The sequence below is a fragment of the Schistocerca americana genome, chromosome 1, assembly GCF_021461395.2.
Source record: "Schistocerca americana isolate TAMUIC-IGC-003095 chromosome 1, iqSchAmer2.1, whole genome shotgun sequence".
Classification (NCBI taxonomy): Eukaryota; Metazoa; Arthropoda; class Insecta; order Orthoptera; family Acrididae; genus Schistocerca; species Schistocerca americana.
The window spans coordinates 450,183,986-450,199,052 of NC_060119.1; the positions used below are offsets into that span (position 1 = coordinate 450,183,986).

Sequence of the window (15,067 nt, forward strand, 5' to 3'; positions counted from 1 at the left end):
CATATATTACTGACAACAGAGTAAACAATTGTGGAAAAGAAGTAGTTGTGGAATAAGTAATGAAGATACCTTCTTTTGATTGCAAGTGCATGTTCTATTTAATAGTAGATAAACTGGCAATTCATGAAAGTATTTAGGAAATACATTAACTTTTGGAATTTGTTTGGAAACAACAAATGATAATGATACAACAATGAAGGCATAAACTGCATGTCTGTATCTTGTGCTACTCAGTAGTTATACTACTCACCATTCTCTTTCTGATAAACTAATGTAGATACAGTCTATGAACTTGAGAATCACCATTAAGATGATAAGGCACAAACAATAACTACAACAGGACATAACATTCTTTCTACAGTTCTTTCAGCCCAAAGATACTTCAGCATTGAAGGAAAGGCCAAACTATTTATTTTACAGTACAATATTTTCAGTTTAAGATCACAATGGCAAAAAAATACACAAATGAGATGTTGTAACAATATATACATCTTACTGAAATTGCTGTAAAAACAGATGTTCAATACTTTTGTATGTTCCCCCATGCTACTCTGGATAGGTACAATAAGGGCAATTTCATCCACATAACCTCCAGCAAACCATAAGTAATACAATTTAAATATCTGTTATGATCTGGATCTATATCATTTGCAAAAGACAGTCCTAAAACTGTGAATAAATAAAGACAAAATCACCATCACAACAGTAAATGTAACTAAGCATTTAATATTAAACTTACAAAAAATAAAACTGCCAATGTGATGTTCTGAAAAACTACGACAGAAAAAAATAGTAACATGTATATCAAATAGAAAATAACTCACATATTCTTAAAAAAAAAAAAAAACACACACACACACACACACACACACACACACACACACACACATACACACAACATTACTATACTGAAAATACTAAAAGAAATAATGCATGTATATGTATGTGTGTGTGTGTGTGTGTGTGTGTGTGTGTGTGTGTGTGTGTATAAATACCATCTCTTGGCAGAGTGTGGTCAACAAGCAGAAAAAGAAAACAACATGTTTCAGTTCATAGGTCCATTATGTATAATCACATATAAAAATGTAACCTCTCACAGAGATCATTTCAAAACTGGATAATTTCTGCCAAACACTGTGAAAGCACACAAGATCTGACATCTTAAAATGCACTAAAACACTGTTATATTACAAGAATTTAGTTTGATAAGGAACATGTTATTACATAAAGACACCTAAACCACAAAATGATAACATTCAGGAGGGGAAAAAGAAACACTGGCAAAAAGCAGAAAAGAGACCAAATGTTCAAAGATTTTTCAGCTTTGGATCAAAATTTCACAAGGTACAATTAAAAAAAGGAGGCAGTTTTGCAACAATATTTAAGGTGATATAGTAAAGAAACAATTTACAATATAAAAATCTTTTTTTAAAAAAAGCAAAAATTATTACTGCAACGACATGCATGTGTTCTAAGAAGTTAAATAATTCTACAAAAAAATAAGGTGTGATCTTTTTCTATCAACTGATCACAATAGAATTGTGACAAAATTAAAGCTATCCTATGATGTCAGGAAAATGACAAAATACTTTGCATATTCTTCGAACAGCACCCAAGTAATTAGTTGAACATGTGGTACATGTTAACCACAAAATCTGTCTACAAAAATGCACACATAATCAGTCATAACAGTTCTATAAATCTTACAAGACTCTGACATGTTAAAGGGTTAATCAGCTACTCCAGTCTCCAGTTTCCCTGAGGGCTCTTGAAGTTAGACGCTCAATTTCAGTGAGCAGTTGTTCTGTTTCAGCATCTAGTTCTGCCTGAGCTTCAGACATGGCAGCCAAGGGAGCCTCAACAGGGTCCCATTCAAGTGAATCTGGAGTAGATATACGGGACCACCCTGTACTGCTAGCACCATTCTTCCCATTAGTTGCACTTGAGTCACAAACATCTTCCTCTGGAACTCCAGCATAATGCATAGCATGTATGGGCAGAACACCTTAAAAATAGAAAGATAAAATATATGTCCATGAATAAGCAAATTTGCAGTTACTGTAATATCTCAAACAAAAATAAACATTCTAGCAATGATTATAAAGAGAGCATCATTGACAGCAAAGGGCTAAAAAGGCTGATGAAATATGAATGGCTACACAAATGGGATAGTACCAGTACAGGAAGAGAATTTTATAGTATTCTTCATTCCATCAGAGAACATGTAAAAATCAGTCACCTAATTCCTTGAAAGGCGATGATGAGTAAAAAACTGTATGTGGATAACCCTTGCACATTTGATTAAATGATCAATGACAGATGCACTTGCGAAGAAAGTGGAACATACTAAACATATAATGGTACAGTACCTCGAACAAATGGTCAAAGTCAATGAAAGGATAGTCTAGTTAAGACGTTGAGTCACAATAGGCACAACAAAAAGATACACACAATTAAAGCTTTCGGCCATTAAGGCCTTTGTCAGCAGTAGACACACATACACACACGTTCATGAACAGCCACCGACAAACTGTGACCAAAAAACCAGTGGACCACCCTGTTGCTGAACAAGCTGCCAAACATGGTATCCCTCATCTCAATGACTGCTTCACAGCCTGTGCCATATGGATCCTACCCACCAACACCAGCTTTTCTGAATTGCGCAGATGGGAACTTTCCCTGCAATACATCCTACGTTCCCGTAACCCTCCTACCTCAACCTTCGTTAGTCACTGTCCTCACCCATCCAGCCTCCTCCCTGTTCCCATTCCAGCACTACACAGCTGTCATTTCATCGCCACACCCAGTCTTTCAATGTCTTTTTATTTCTTTTATTTCTTTCCTTTCCGCTACTTACCCCCTCCCCCCTCTGAACCTTCTCTCCTGCCCTTCGTCTAAACTGCAACACTTCACTGTCCGCCACTACCACCATACCATCCCTCTCCCTCCCCGCCACAGCCTCCTCCTTACCACCACCCAGTCGCCACTTCCCATCAAGCACTGGTGCTGCTGTTGGCAGTGTGGTTTCCGCTCTCTGAGACTGCAGATGTGTGTGCAAGTTGCGTTTACGTGTGTGTGTGTGTGTGTGTGTGTGTGTGTGTGTGTGTGTGTGTGTGTGTGTGTGCGCGCGCGCACGCGCGTGTGTATGTGTGTGTGTCTACTGCTGACAGAGGCCTCAATGGCCGAAAGCTTTAATTTTGTGTATCTTTTGGTTGTGCCTATTGCAACTCAGCATTTTCGCTATATGGTGAGTGGCAACTTTCCTTCTCTGGTATTGTTCCATTCCATCCTGGATTTTCCATTGTTTGATAGTCTAGTTAAGATATCATTGGTTAGCAGAAATGTATGACAGTATAATGCTACAGCCTCTCCCCAGATCATTATGAAGTGTCTGATACCACCTATTTTTATACGCATCATGTATTTATCGTTCCAATTCAGTGCTTCTTAGGGCCTTTTATGCGTATTTTTACACGTATCGTTCAGTTCAGTTTGCCCAAAAAACCTATTCTTCTTTGCAAACACGTACAGAATATTGTGGAATGAGGTAAATTCTTGTGATTGTTAATAGATTGTTGTCATTAACAAAAATATATATACACTCCAAATTGAATATCAAATCGTGAAACTGACATAATAAATGTTTAGCAACAAATATTAAAGAGGCTATGGAAATGTTGGCATAAATAACTAATGCCTCTAATTACCATAATTGCAACTGGTACATTACCTAACACAAAATGATTCAAAAGAAAATAATTATTATCCAGTGATGTAATTTGATTTGTTATTCATTTTTATGTAATTCATTGTAATTAATGGTGCTTGTAAATTATGCAGATAATTACCTCTTGTTAGTTACACCACCCTAGTTTAACAAAATTCCGGTACCTTAGAAAACACGTGTGTATTTAATTTATGTAATCTGCCGAAGCAGGATGTGTATACCTCAAACAAATATTAGCAATAAAATCCATACAGTCACTAACTACAAAATTAAAGTAAAATCAAAATAATTGTTGAAATCAGGTTGTTAATTAATTTTCACACACAAAAACCAAAGATGATGATAAATATAATATGTTATTTTACATTATATGTTTAACCTGTACAAATGTAACAACAGTTAGTTCAGATGAAATTGTTTTTAGTTGTAAGTTACATTTTGTAATAAATTAACAACGGTAACAATTGTTAAATTTGTATGTATAGTGACACAGCGAGGCTGCAAGAGAGGGTCAGTCAGTCAGTGTTTTGTTTACCTCAGGAGTCTGTGCAGTTCGGTTGTCAACTAATGTCAGTATACAATTCTGTAAAGATTGAAACTTTCGTGATGTACTTATCAATCTTCAATGAACCAAGCAAACACAAATTTAAGTTAAGCGTTAACGATCCGAAGAGATCGTTACATCTGGTGGAGTTGACCTGGGATTGATGTTTGAAATTGGAACTGTGTTTAATGAGTGACTGTTTCAGGCTACGTAAAAAACATGAATGCAAGACAACTTTTGCCCAGAGAATTATTTGTGGTGACAGTTTATGGAAAGATAAAAAAAATCATTACCTGCTATGGGAGGATCACAAATCATCTGTTTTGGATATCATTACCTGATGATAATGGACCAAAGTCTTGGCCTGCGCCGCTGGAATTCAGACGAATAACTGTTCTTTTAATTTTCTAATTTTAAATAGTGCTGCATGACGAGAACATGAAAATGAATGAAGAGAAGCGTGTAGGCCAGGGCCGGTCAAACGCTGCACAGTGTGCAGACGTGCGGAAGTGCTGCACATGTGCGCACGTGTGCGACAGCGACATCTGTTATTAGACATGTGTCCTAAATGAACGGCGGCGGCTCCACTTCCCTGTTTACGTGGTACAAGCAAGAGCGCAACATACCCAGTCTCGTTTACCCCTGGTAACCGTAACCTTAACAGAGAAGTACTGAGAAATGGCAGGTACTGTGAAAAAGCAATGGACGGGAGCTCTATGTTCTCAGTGGTTTAAATATGACCGGGAACTGCAATTCTTTTTTGTAGCCGTTGGTGAAAATTCACAGTGTTTGCTATGCCGCCGAATAACAGGCGGCCAGCGTAAGTTTTCAATTGAAAGACACTACAATACATATCACAAAGACGAGTTTAGTGTACTCAAGAGTGAAGAACAGCAAGCAAAATTAAATGTCCTTAAGAAAATGGATGAGACACATCAACTCTATTATCATTTCTCATGACCAGTGATAAACGTGTTTGGATTTATTCCTTTCATTATTAAAAATTATTGTTTACTAACTGTGCCTTAGTGCCTCATTCTGCTCCATGTTACATTATTATCAGGAAAGTTGATCATTAAACCGATTGTTCCAATGTATACTTACATTTGCGGTTTTTTTTAATGTGTGAAGCGCTACACTCAGCTGAAGTCGATAAAACGTAACATTCATCTAATTGTCGGTTATTGTGTAGATTTCAGACAAAGCTGATGAAAGATGTAGCAATAATGGTATTGAAATAACAGGTGATCATCGAGAGGTCTGCGGTTATCATTCTGTTCAGAGGTCAGTGAGAGAGAAATTATGTGGGTGTAACTGAGGGCACCGAGAATTAGTTATAGGAAACCTTGCATTAGTTTAATGTTATTTGAAATCATGAATAAGGTTCGTTGGAAGTCGCTAAGTGCTCTCTTTCTTAAATACTAGATCAAAAACATTACTCGTATTTACGTGCCGTCAGTCAAGCTGCCTTAATAAAAGCCCACGGTTGTTAACTGTATTACTTGTCTTACTGGGTTAAAGTGTTAACATAAAAGTAGACGTCTCAATGAGTAGACTGTGACAGTATTTTAAATGTTTAATACGCGAAATACCTTCCCATGGTTGGCTTGCAAGCTGTGGAAAGAGCACTAGAATGCGCCGGTACACAGTATCCCAGCAAGTGGACAAAGCGACATCTGTGGGTAGAAACATGCACTACATGAACACTGACGGCTGCGGCGTGCACGCTGTGACCCGGAAGTTGCACATGTGCAGGAGCACCGCACGCGTGCAGAATTTCTGGCCGGCCCTGGTGTAGGCTGTGAATCTGTAGAAAACACTTCGGACCTAGGATCGAGTATCGTGAACTATCATCCAACAGTAATCCAAGTGTAGATCAAGTTTTAGTGAAGAGGGTTCCAGTGAAAACGTCGCCACGAGTACTCAAATTACACAGAGAAGAGTAGGTGGAGATAATTTGTTAATGTTATTAATGCAGCATATGAAAGAAGCGAAGGAACAGATGGGAAAGATTAGGCAAGAAGCGAAAGAACAGATGGGACAAATTAGTCAGGATATTGGTCAGCAAAGTCAACAGTTAAGTCAGCAAAATCCACAGTTAAGACAGTAATTCAGTGAACAAATGTCGGGATTACAGAATACTGTTACCGAAAATACTAATCAGATAAGGGAAATCCAGGATGGTTTGGCAGCACTAAGAACTACTGCTGAGACAGGGAAGGGTGAACTCAGTACTCGCGTGGGAGTGGTAGAAGAACAGGTAGATGTATTAGAAACTAATTTCACACAAGAGTGGTCCAAAAACCAGGAGAGATTCAAAACACTAGATAAACATGTAGAAGCAGAAAATTTTAAACTTAAGGTAGAGGTTGTTCAGACTAGGAGAAGTTTAGAAGAAAAAGTAGAAGCTTACAAAAGGAACTCTCAGCTAAAACTTACAGACATTACCAATCAAATAAGTAATGTAGAACTGAGGTGTGATGAAAAAGTAGATTTGTGTAAAAATAATGTTATAGATTTAAGTAAGAAAGTTGTAGAATTACAAGAGGGTGTAGCTCAAGAAAATTCTGTTAGCATATCAACTGTGTATGGGGGTGGCATACCTTTAAAACACTTTCCAGGAGATGGGAAATTGCATCCTGTTGATTTTTTACAGCACTGTCAGGATAACTTTTGTAATGACATGACAGACAATGTTAAAATTAAGTTTGTTAAGCAATTTTTGGCTGGAGAAGCAATCTCATGGGCCAATCAGAATGTTAATTCTACCATGTCATTTGATGAATTTGAAAGAAAGTTCTTGAATAAGTTTTGGTCAGGATCTGAGCAAGCTAGGATTAAAAGTGTGTTCTTGAATGGTCGAATGTATAGGGAAAGTGATGGTAGCTTGAAGTGTTTTTGTGAAAACCAATCGAGGAAATTAGTATACTTAGATAAACCTTTTGATGAATTAATACAAATAGATGCCTTAACAAGGAGATTACCAAAAAAAGCACAGTGGAGGGTGGTTTATGGATCAGATGACTCTGTGGATCAGTTCTTGAGATACGTAGATAACTTGGATACAGCCTTTGAGAGAAATGAGAGGTTAAATAATGGCAGATTTGGCAATCAACCATCTGGGGGGTGGAATCAGAGCAGGAATCAAGGCAGGAGTGATAATTAAAATCAGAATAATAATAGTGGTTACAATAGAAGTGATAATAGATGGATCAACCATAGTAATGGGAATGGAGACAGAGGACACGACAACAGGGAGAGACCTTGGGAGAATAGTAAAACACAATTAGATAATCACCAATCAAGATGAGGCAATTTAAACTGACAGATGCCTCATTGACAGCCTGTCAGTTTGGGGCAAGAAATAAGTACCAAAATCAGGCTAAACACCACCGGCTTAGAGACATCGAAAATAATTACGTACGACAGAGTAATCGAAGATATTGGAGTAGAAATGACAGAACTAATGTAAGAAGAGCACATCAGATTACCAAATTACAGTTTGACAGTAACTTCCAGAAAAGTATGAATGAAAGTGTTGAAGATAGAAGTACTAGCATCTGTAAGAATGTTCAAGAGGTTCTGTTAGAGGATGATACTATTTCAAGTCTATATAATCAATGTGGTGAAGAAGTTTGCAAAGAAAATATTGGTTCTGATAGTAATCTTGATGAGTTTGGATTAGGTAAATTAATGGAGGAAGAATCTATCCCTGTTAAGCACTTAAGCGATGATACTTGTATTGGTGTACTTGTCAACAATTCTGATGATCATTGTAAAGATGTTGTAGAAGTGTCTAGTATTGGAGATGATAGCATTTGTGGTAACGTTGATAGCGAAAGTGTCAGTAGTAATAATGACTGGGAGGAAAAATTAGACAGCATGGTATATATGGAAGTTAAAGAAGATTTAATTAATGATGAAGAAGATGATGCCAGTAGTATTTGTGAAGTATACAAGAACCAGATTGTACCATTGGAAACTGGGAAGGTATCATCAGATAAGGAACATGTGGACAGCCATCATAATTTAGATGTGATGCTAGAAACTTTGTGAGATACTTACAAGGGTTACAGTGACAGAGTAAAAATGGTCATCAATATTATTTGTGAAGAATTGAATTCCAACTGGGAAGGTAGAACCAATCAGCAGGCTTACAGTGAGATCAGTTCCAGGAAAAGAAGACAGTGTGTAAAAGAGGAATATGACATCAAGAAATCATCTGATGCAGCTTTAAGTAAAATACAGACAAGTAAGAGAAATTGTGCAAACAAAAATGTTATAAATGACTTGGACTTTAGAGAGATTGAGGATGATTTGTTGCATGAAGATGAGGAAAGCAGGAAGGAAAAAGTTTTAGGTTGCCTGTATATACGTATAAAAGTTGCAAATTATAAGGGAGTTTGCCTCTTAGACACGGGTAGTCTTGTTTGTGCCATTTCTGAAAAATTTAGAGACCAGATAAGACGTAGTGCTGACTTCGAAGAATATCCTGTTATTGGAATCAAAATTAAGGGAGTAACTGGTACGCACAGCAAAGTTGTAAACAGGCAAGCCATAATATCTTTCACCATTAATGATGTACAGTATAAACAAGGACGTTTTGTAGTACCTGACGTCAATGAAAATATTTTGTTCAGAATGAATTGGATACAAGGGGTAAATGCAGATTTTGACTCGAATAACAAAAAGTTAAAACTTACCAACCCAAAGACATGTGACTGAACTAATCATCCAAAATTGCGTAGAGAACAATTTTCAAATTAGAAGAGTGATTTGTGTAAATGAAAAGATTGACTTTAACGAGGAAGACAATGAAGAAGAATGCAGTGAAGACAAGTATGCTGAATTAGTGGCCACCAAACTAAAGGAAGCTGGGAGTCTAGGTAAAGAAGAGACAAATCAATTAGGTAGTTTGTTGTGGGAGTACAAAGATGTGTTTAGTGAGAAAGCTGGTAAAGTGAAAAACTATTAATGTAGACTTAATCTAAAACCTCACGTACCATTTTTTATCAAACCATATGGAGTACCCATCTCAAAAAGAAAAGGTGTGGAGAAAGAACTACTAAAGATGGAAGAGTGGTAGGTAATTGAAAGGTTCAATAGAGAATACAATAAATAACCTGCTGGTGGTAGTTTCCAAACGTGGCGGTGGAGTAAGACTTGTGCTCGATTCGAGACATTTAAACAAATACCTTGAGAGGCAAACTGATCACCCTGAGAACATAGACGAGTTATTACATAAATTTGAACATATGAAGTACATGTGTAGTTTAGACTTAACAGCAGGTTTCCATCAGGTACCATTGGACACACAGTCTAGGAAATGTACTGCATTTTTCTATGGAAGAAGATGCTATTGCTATTGTGATGTACCATTTGGTCTTAATGAATCAGTTGCAGAATATATCCGAGCATTAGATTTGGTTCTAGGAAAAGAATTGTTAAGCAAACTACTCCTTTATGTTGATGACATACTTGTAACAGGAAAGAGTTGGGAAGAACATATACGTTTGTTGGGTGAAGTGTGTTACAGATTGAGACAGGGAGGTATGTCATTAAAACTAGAGAAGTGCAAAATCCGGGTTTAAACAACTCAAATTTTTAGGCCATACCATCTCAGAAGATGAAGAAAAACTTGAAGCCATTGCACAACTTCCTGCACCCAAGACTAAGAAACAACTTAAATTGTTCTATGGAATTTGTGGCTACTACCGTAAGTTTGTCAGCACTCAAGCTTTAAATGCACCATGTTTGAACAACTTGTTGAAGAAGAACACCATTTGGGTATGAGACAAGGATTGTCAAGAGGCATTTGACAACATCAAGAAACAGATGAGCAATAGTAAAATGTTATGCAGACCTGATCTCACAGAGCCATTTTGCATCGTGACTGACAGCAGTGACTACGGACTGGGAGCTTATTTGTCCCAAGAAAAGATTGTAGATGGTGTGATAGAGCATGGATCAATAGTTTTTGCCAGTGTAACTTCACAAGAACATGAGAAGTCATATACTGTCACTGAAAAAGAATTGGCTCTGAGCACTAGGGGACTTAACAGCGATGGTCATCAGTCCCCTAGAACTTAGAACTACTTAAACCTATCTAACCTAAGGACAGCACACAACACCCAGCCATCACGAGGCAGAGAAAATCCCTGACCCTGCCGGGAATCGAACCCGGGAACCCGGGCGTTGAAAAAGAATTGTTAGCAGTCTATTGGGCTTTCACCAAATTCAAGAATTACTTATTAGGACATCAAGCAGTCATATACACAGACCATAAGGCTTTAATCTATATACAGGAGTGTACTTTGCATCACAGCAGGATAACCAGGTGGTCACTATTCCTCCAGCAGTTCAACTATACAGTAAAGTATATAAAAAGTTTAACTCTTCTATTAACTTTTCTTAAAAAATTTCACTAAATAAATGAGATAAATAAAATCTTTAAACCAACAAAGAAATAAAAAAATTCAAAGATAAAGGCAAAAAACTTTTTCAAGCCAAGTATATTAATTTATCATAACGGAACCGTTATGACGAGAAGAAGGGACTGGTTGGTAGGACATGTTCTGAGGCATCACGAGATCACAAATTTAGCATTGGAGGGCAGCGTGGAGGGTAAAAATCGTAGAGGGAGACCAAGAGATGAATACACTAAGCAGATTCAGAAGGATGTAGGTTGAAGTAGGTACTGGGAGATGAAGAAACTTGCATAGAATAGGGTAGCATGGAGAGCTGCATCTAACCAGTCTCAGGACTGAAGACCACAACAACAACAACATATAAAAAGTGAAGAAAATCTAATTGCTGATGCTCTATCAAGATTACCAGTGGGAGGAGAAGGTGAAAATAACAGTGATGAGTGTGAAAGGGAATTTCGAATTATGTATCTAAAAAGGGTGAAAGATGAGAACGAAATCAGGAAAATTTGAATGACATATGTAGATATCAGAACCATGATTCCAACTGAAAGTTAGTTAAAAGTGATCTGGGTAAGAGAGGATACAAGAAAGTAGAGCAGCATTATAACGTGCACAAGGGTATACTTTTCAGAAGATACAGTGCAGACAGTGATGCTTGGAGATTGTGTTGGCCAGAGCAGTATATTGAAGTATTGATAAAGTATGTACATGAGAGTTTCGGACATTGTGGGACACAGAAATGTATCCAAAAGGTCCAAGAAAATGTAAACTTTTACAACATTGCCAGGAGAGTGAGGAGAGGGCAAAAGTTAGTAATCAAACCTGCAAAGGAAATATGCAAAACATGTTGCAAAAGAACAACTACAACTTGTAGCAGTCGATTTTTATGGATCATTGCCCAAGGCTAAAGGAGTATTTTGTTACATACTTGTCATGGTGGATCTTTTTCAAAATTCATTGAACATTATCCAGAAAAGAAAGCAACAAGTAAGAACATCATTTTGAAAATTAGAAGAGACTATTTCACAAAGGTAGGAAAACTGAAGAGAAAACTTTCTGACAATGGAGCACAATTTACTTCCAAACTTTGGAAAGCATTTGTTGAGGATAAGAACATAAAGAATATTCTGATATCTGCTTACCACCTGTCAAGCAATCTGGCTGAATGTTACATGAGAGAAATAGGGAGATTATTTAGAACTTATTGCAACAAAAATCACGTAAGTTGGATAGAGTACGTAGATAGCTTTGAAGACTTACTGAACAGCTTACAGCATTTGTCTACTGGTTTTTGCCCATATGAAATAATGTATCACAAGAAACCAACGAATCTGATCAATGAATTAATTGAATTCCTAGCATGTAAGGCTATGAGTCCACAGGAAAGAGAAGAAGTGGTCAAAAAGTAATGGAACAACAAGGAAAATGGAGGAAAAACAAACATAATAAAAAGTTGAAACCTACAAATTTTGAAATCGATGATCTGGCTCTGGTGAAGACACATGAATTATCCAAGTCCAGAAATTTTGTGTGTGTGTGAATTTTGTGTGTATGTTTGTGTTTGTTTGTGTGTCTATCAACCTGCCAGCACTTTCGTTTGGTAAGTCACATCTTCTTTGTTTTTAGAATTAAAGAAATTCTTTGACATCTATATTGGTCCATTCAAAATTCAGTCTATGCCACACCCAAATGCATACAGGTTAGTGTATCCAAAATCTGGAAGGTTATTTGGTTTACATAATATAACTGAACCAAAACCCTATAAGCAAGTATTAAGCACAAAGAAAAAATAGGATGATGTAAAAGACCTCAGGAAGACACCACATTTTTGTGTCAGGTGCGTGGCAAGCATTACGCCTCTGAGCTATGTAGCATTCTATTTTCTTCTTTCCGTTTTCGGGAACTACGTCTTTTATTCATCTATAAACCTGTAATGAAGTTATCTCTTACTATAAATACTAGCCATTCCCTGCAGCATAAGTTTTCTGTATGTAATATAAATATAGAATGACATCATCCGAGGAATAATTTGAAAATGTAAACTGTGTACTAAAATTGACTTTCTTACAGTAATGATTGACCAATAATTTATAATTATTTTGTAACTCTTAAGATGTGTAAATACTGATTCTTTAAGCATTTCAGACAGTAGTTACCACTATAGCAGAAACATAAGTGAAAAGGACATTTTAAAACTAGTTCATGAGAAATGAGTTGTGTAAATGAGTTACGACAGCTTTGTAGAGATGAGGATGATAATAGGTTAAAATGTGTACTATGTATATAATAAGTATTGTAGGTGTTGTTAAGAAACCACTTTCTTGCCATCACACCCTGTGGGCAATCTGTATTAGTAAATAATGTTTACTTTTTCTGTGCATGTTGTTGGCTTTGTGAACCTGTGATGATGTTCAGGAAGTAATTGGTGGGACAATGTACAGTTCTGGGAGTAATAGACAATTTTCTAGAGCCATATGAGTGTGTACTGTACAGTATATAAAAGTTTTAGATAAGTTAGTGTTATCATTTTCATGACAGAATAGAATCTGGGAGTATACAAGATAATGGAGATTATTGTAGTTATACTCTGTAGAGCATGTATTTGATTTGTGGGAAATGATAGCATGAAGTAGTTCAAAGGTGGTTCTATGAGAATTACAGGCATGGTCATGATTTTATGAATTTGATAATGAGCTGTACAAATGAACAATTTTAAAGATGCACATGTGTTATTAAATGGACAAGTTGCACTGTGACAAAAGACGTTTTGTGAAAAGTATGTCATTACAATATTGTGTGATGATGAACAGTCTGTGAGTTTATGTCTGATATGATAAAGAGTTAAATGAGATATGAGGGGTCAAATATACTGTATAGTGGAATATACTGAAATACTAATAAAAAAGGAAAGATACTTATATAATTTAATTTTGTTCACTGACTTTAATCTGTATATAGTTAAATCTTTATAGTTTATATATGCTTATCTTTGTGTGATTTTTTTTTTATAAATACACTAATAGTATAGAATAATATGTGAATGATTTTGATATATTTATACCTAGTGTGACCTTAATTGTGACCTACATGAGTAACTTCAGTAACGAATTCATCCCTGTTCCTAGCTAGAGAACCGTATGCAAGATCCTTATCTGACCTGGAAGTAAACAACCAGAAAACTGTGAAACTGGACTGCGTTATTGCAATGTAGAGACTGCCAGAAATAGAGGGGTTGCAGACACAAGATGGCCAGCACAAAAGGACTGATGATTGTGAGCTGCCAATTCCTTAAGATGTGTGATGTGAACCAGTGACTGGAGTGACAGTTAAAAAAACTTTGTTTTTTCTATTAAAACAAATACTATGAAAATTTAAGTGTATTGAAAATATGTGATTTGAAAGTACCAGATTGTGTATATGTATTTAGCAGCCATTCTTACAAGTAATACTTGGAAGAGGGGCTGGGGGGGGGGGGGGGGGGGTGTATAATGCTACAGCCTCCCCCAAGATCATTATGAAGTGTCTGATACTGCCCGTTTTATATGCATCCATGTATTTATCGTTCCAATTCAGTGCTTCCTAGGGCCTTTTATGTGTATTTTTATACGTATCGTTCATTTCAGTTTGCCCAAAAAACCTCTTCTTCTTTGTAAACACATATAAATATACTGGAATGACATAAATTCTCAGGATTGTTAATAGATTGTCGTCATTAACAAAAATATATACACACATTCCAAATTGAATATCAAATAGTTAAATCGAAATAATAAATGTTTAGCAACAAATATTAAGAGGCTGTGGAAATGTTGGCATAAATAACTAATGCCTCTAATTACCATAACTGCATTTGGTAAATTACCTAACACAAAAAACCTCATTACAATTCAAAAGAAAATAACAATTATTATCCAGTGATGTAATTTGATTCATTATTCATTTATATGTAATTCATTGCAATTAATGGTGCTTGTAAATTACGCAGATAATTACCTCTTGTTAGTTACACCACCCTAGTTTACAAAATTCCGATATCTAAGAAAACGTGTGTGTGTTTAATTTATGTAATCTGGCAAAGTAGGATGTGTATACTTCAAACAAATGTTAGAAATAAAATCCATACAGTAACTAATTACAAAATTAAAGTAAAATCAAAATAATTGTTGAAATCAGATTGTGAATTAATTAAAACCAAAGATGACAATAATTGTAATATGTTATTTTACATTTTATGTTTAACCTGTAATAATGTAAAATAATTAGTTTAGATGAAATAGTTTTTAATTGTAAGTTACATTTTGTAATAAATTAACAACGGTAACAATTGTTAAATTTGAGCGAGGCTGCGAGAGAGGGTCAGTCGGTCAG

General features: G+C 36.1%; 1 protein-coding gene across 1 annotated transcript in view; it reads right to left on the minus strand.

The window, feature by feature from the left end:
* Positions 1-1,512: 1,512 nt before the first annotated feature.
* LOC124623633 overlaps positions 1,513-15,067 on the minus strand; it is a 60,601-nt gene continuing 47,046 nt past the window's right edge. Inside the window, exon 8 of the mRNA XM_047149050.1 lies at positions 1,513-2,005. Coding sequence (XP_047005006.1) covers positions 1,734-2,005 — 272 coding nt within the window. The 3' untranslated portion in view covers positions 1,513-1,733. The remainder of the gene's footprint in view (positions 2,006-15,067) is intronic.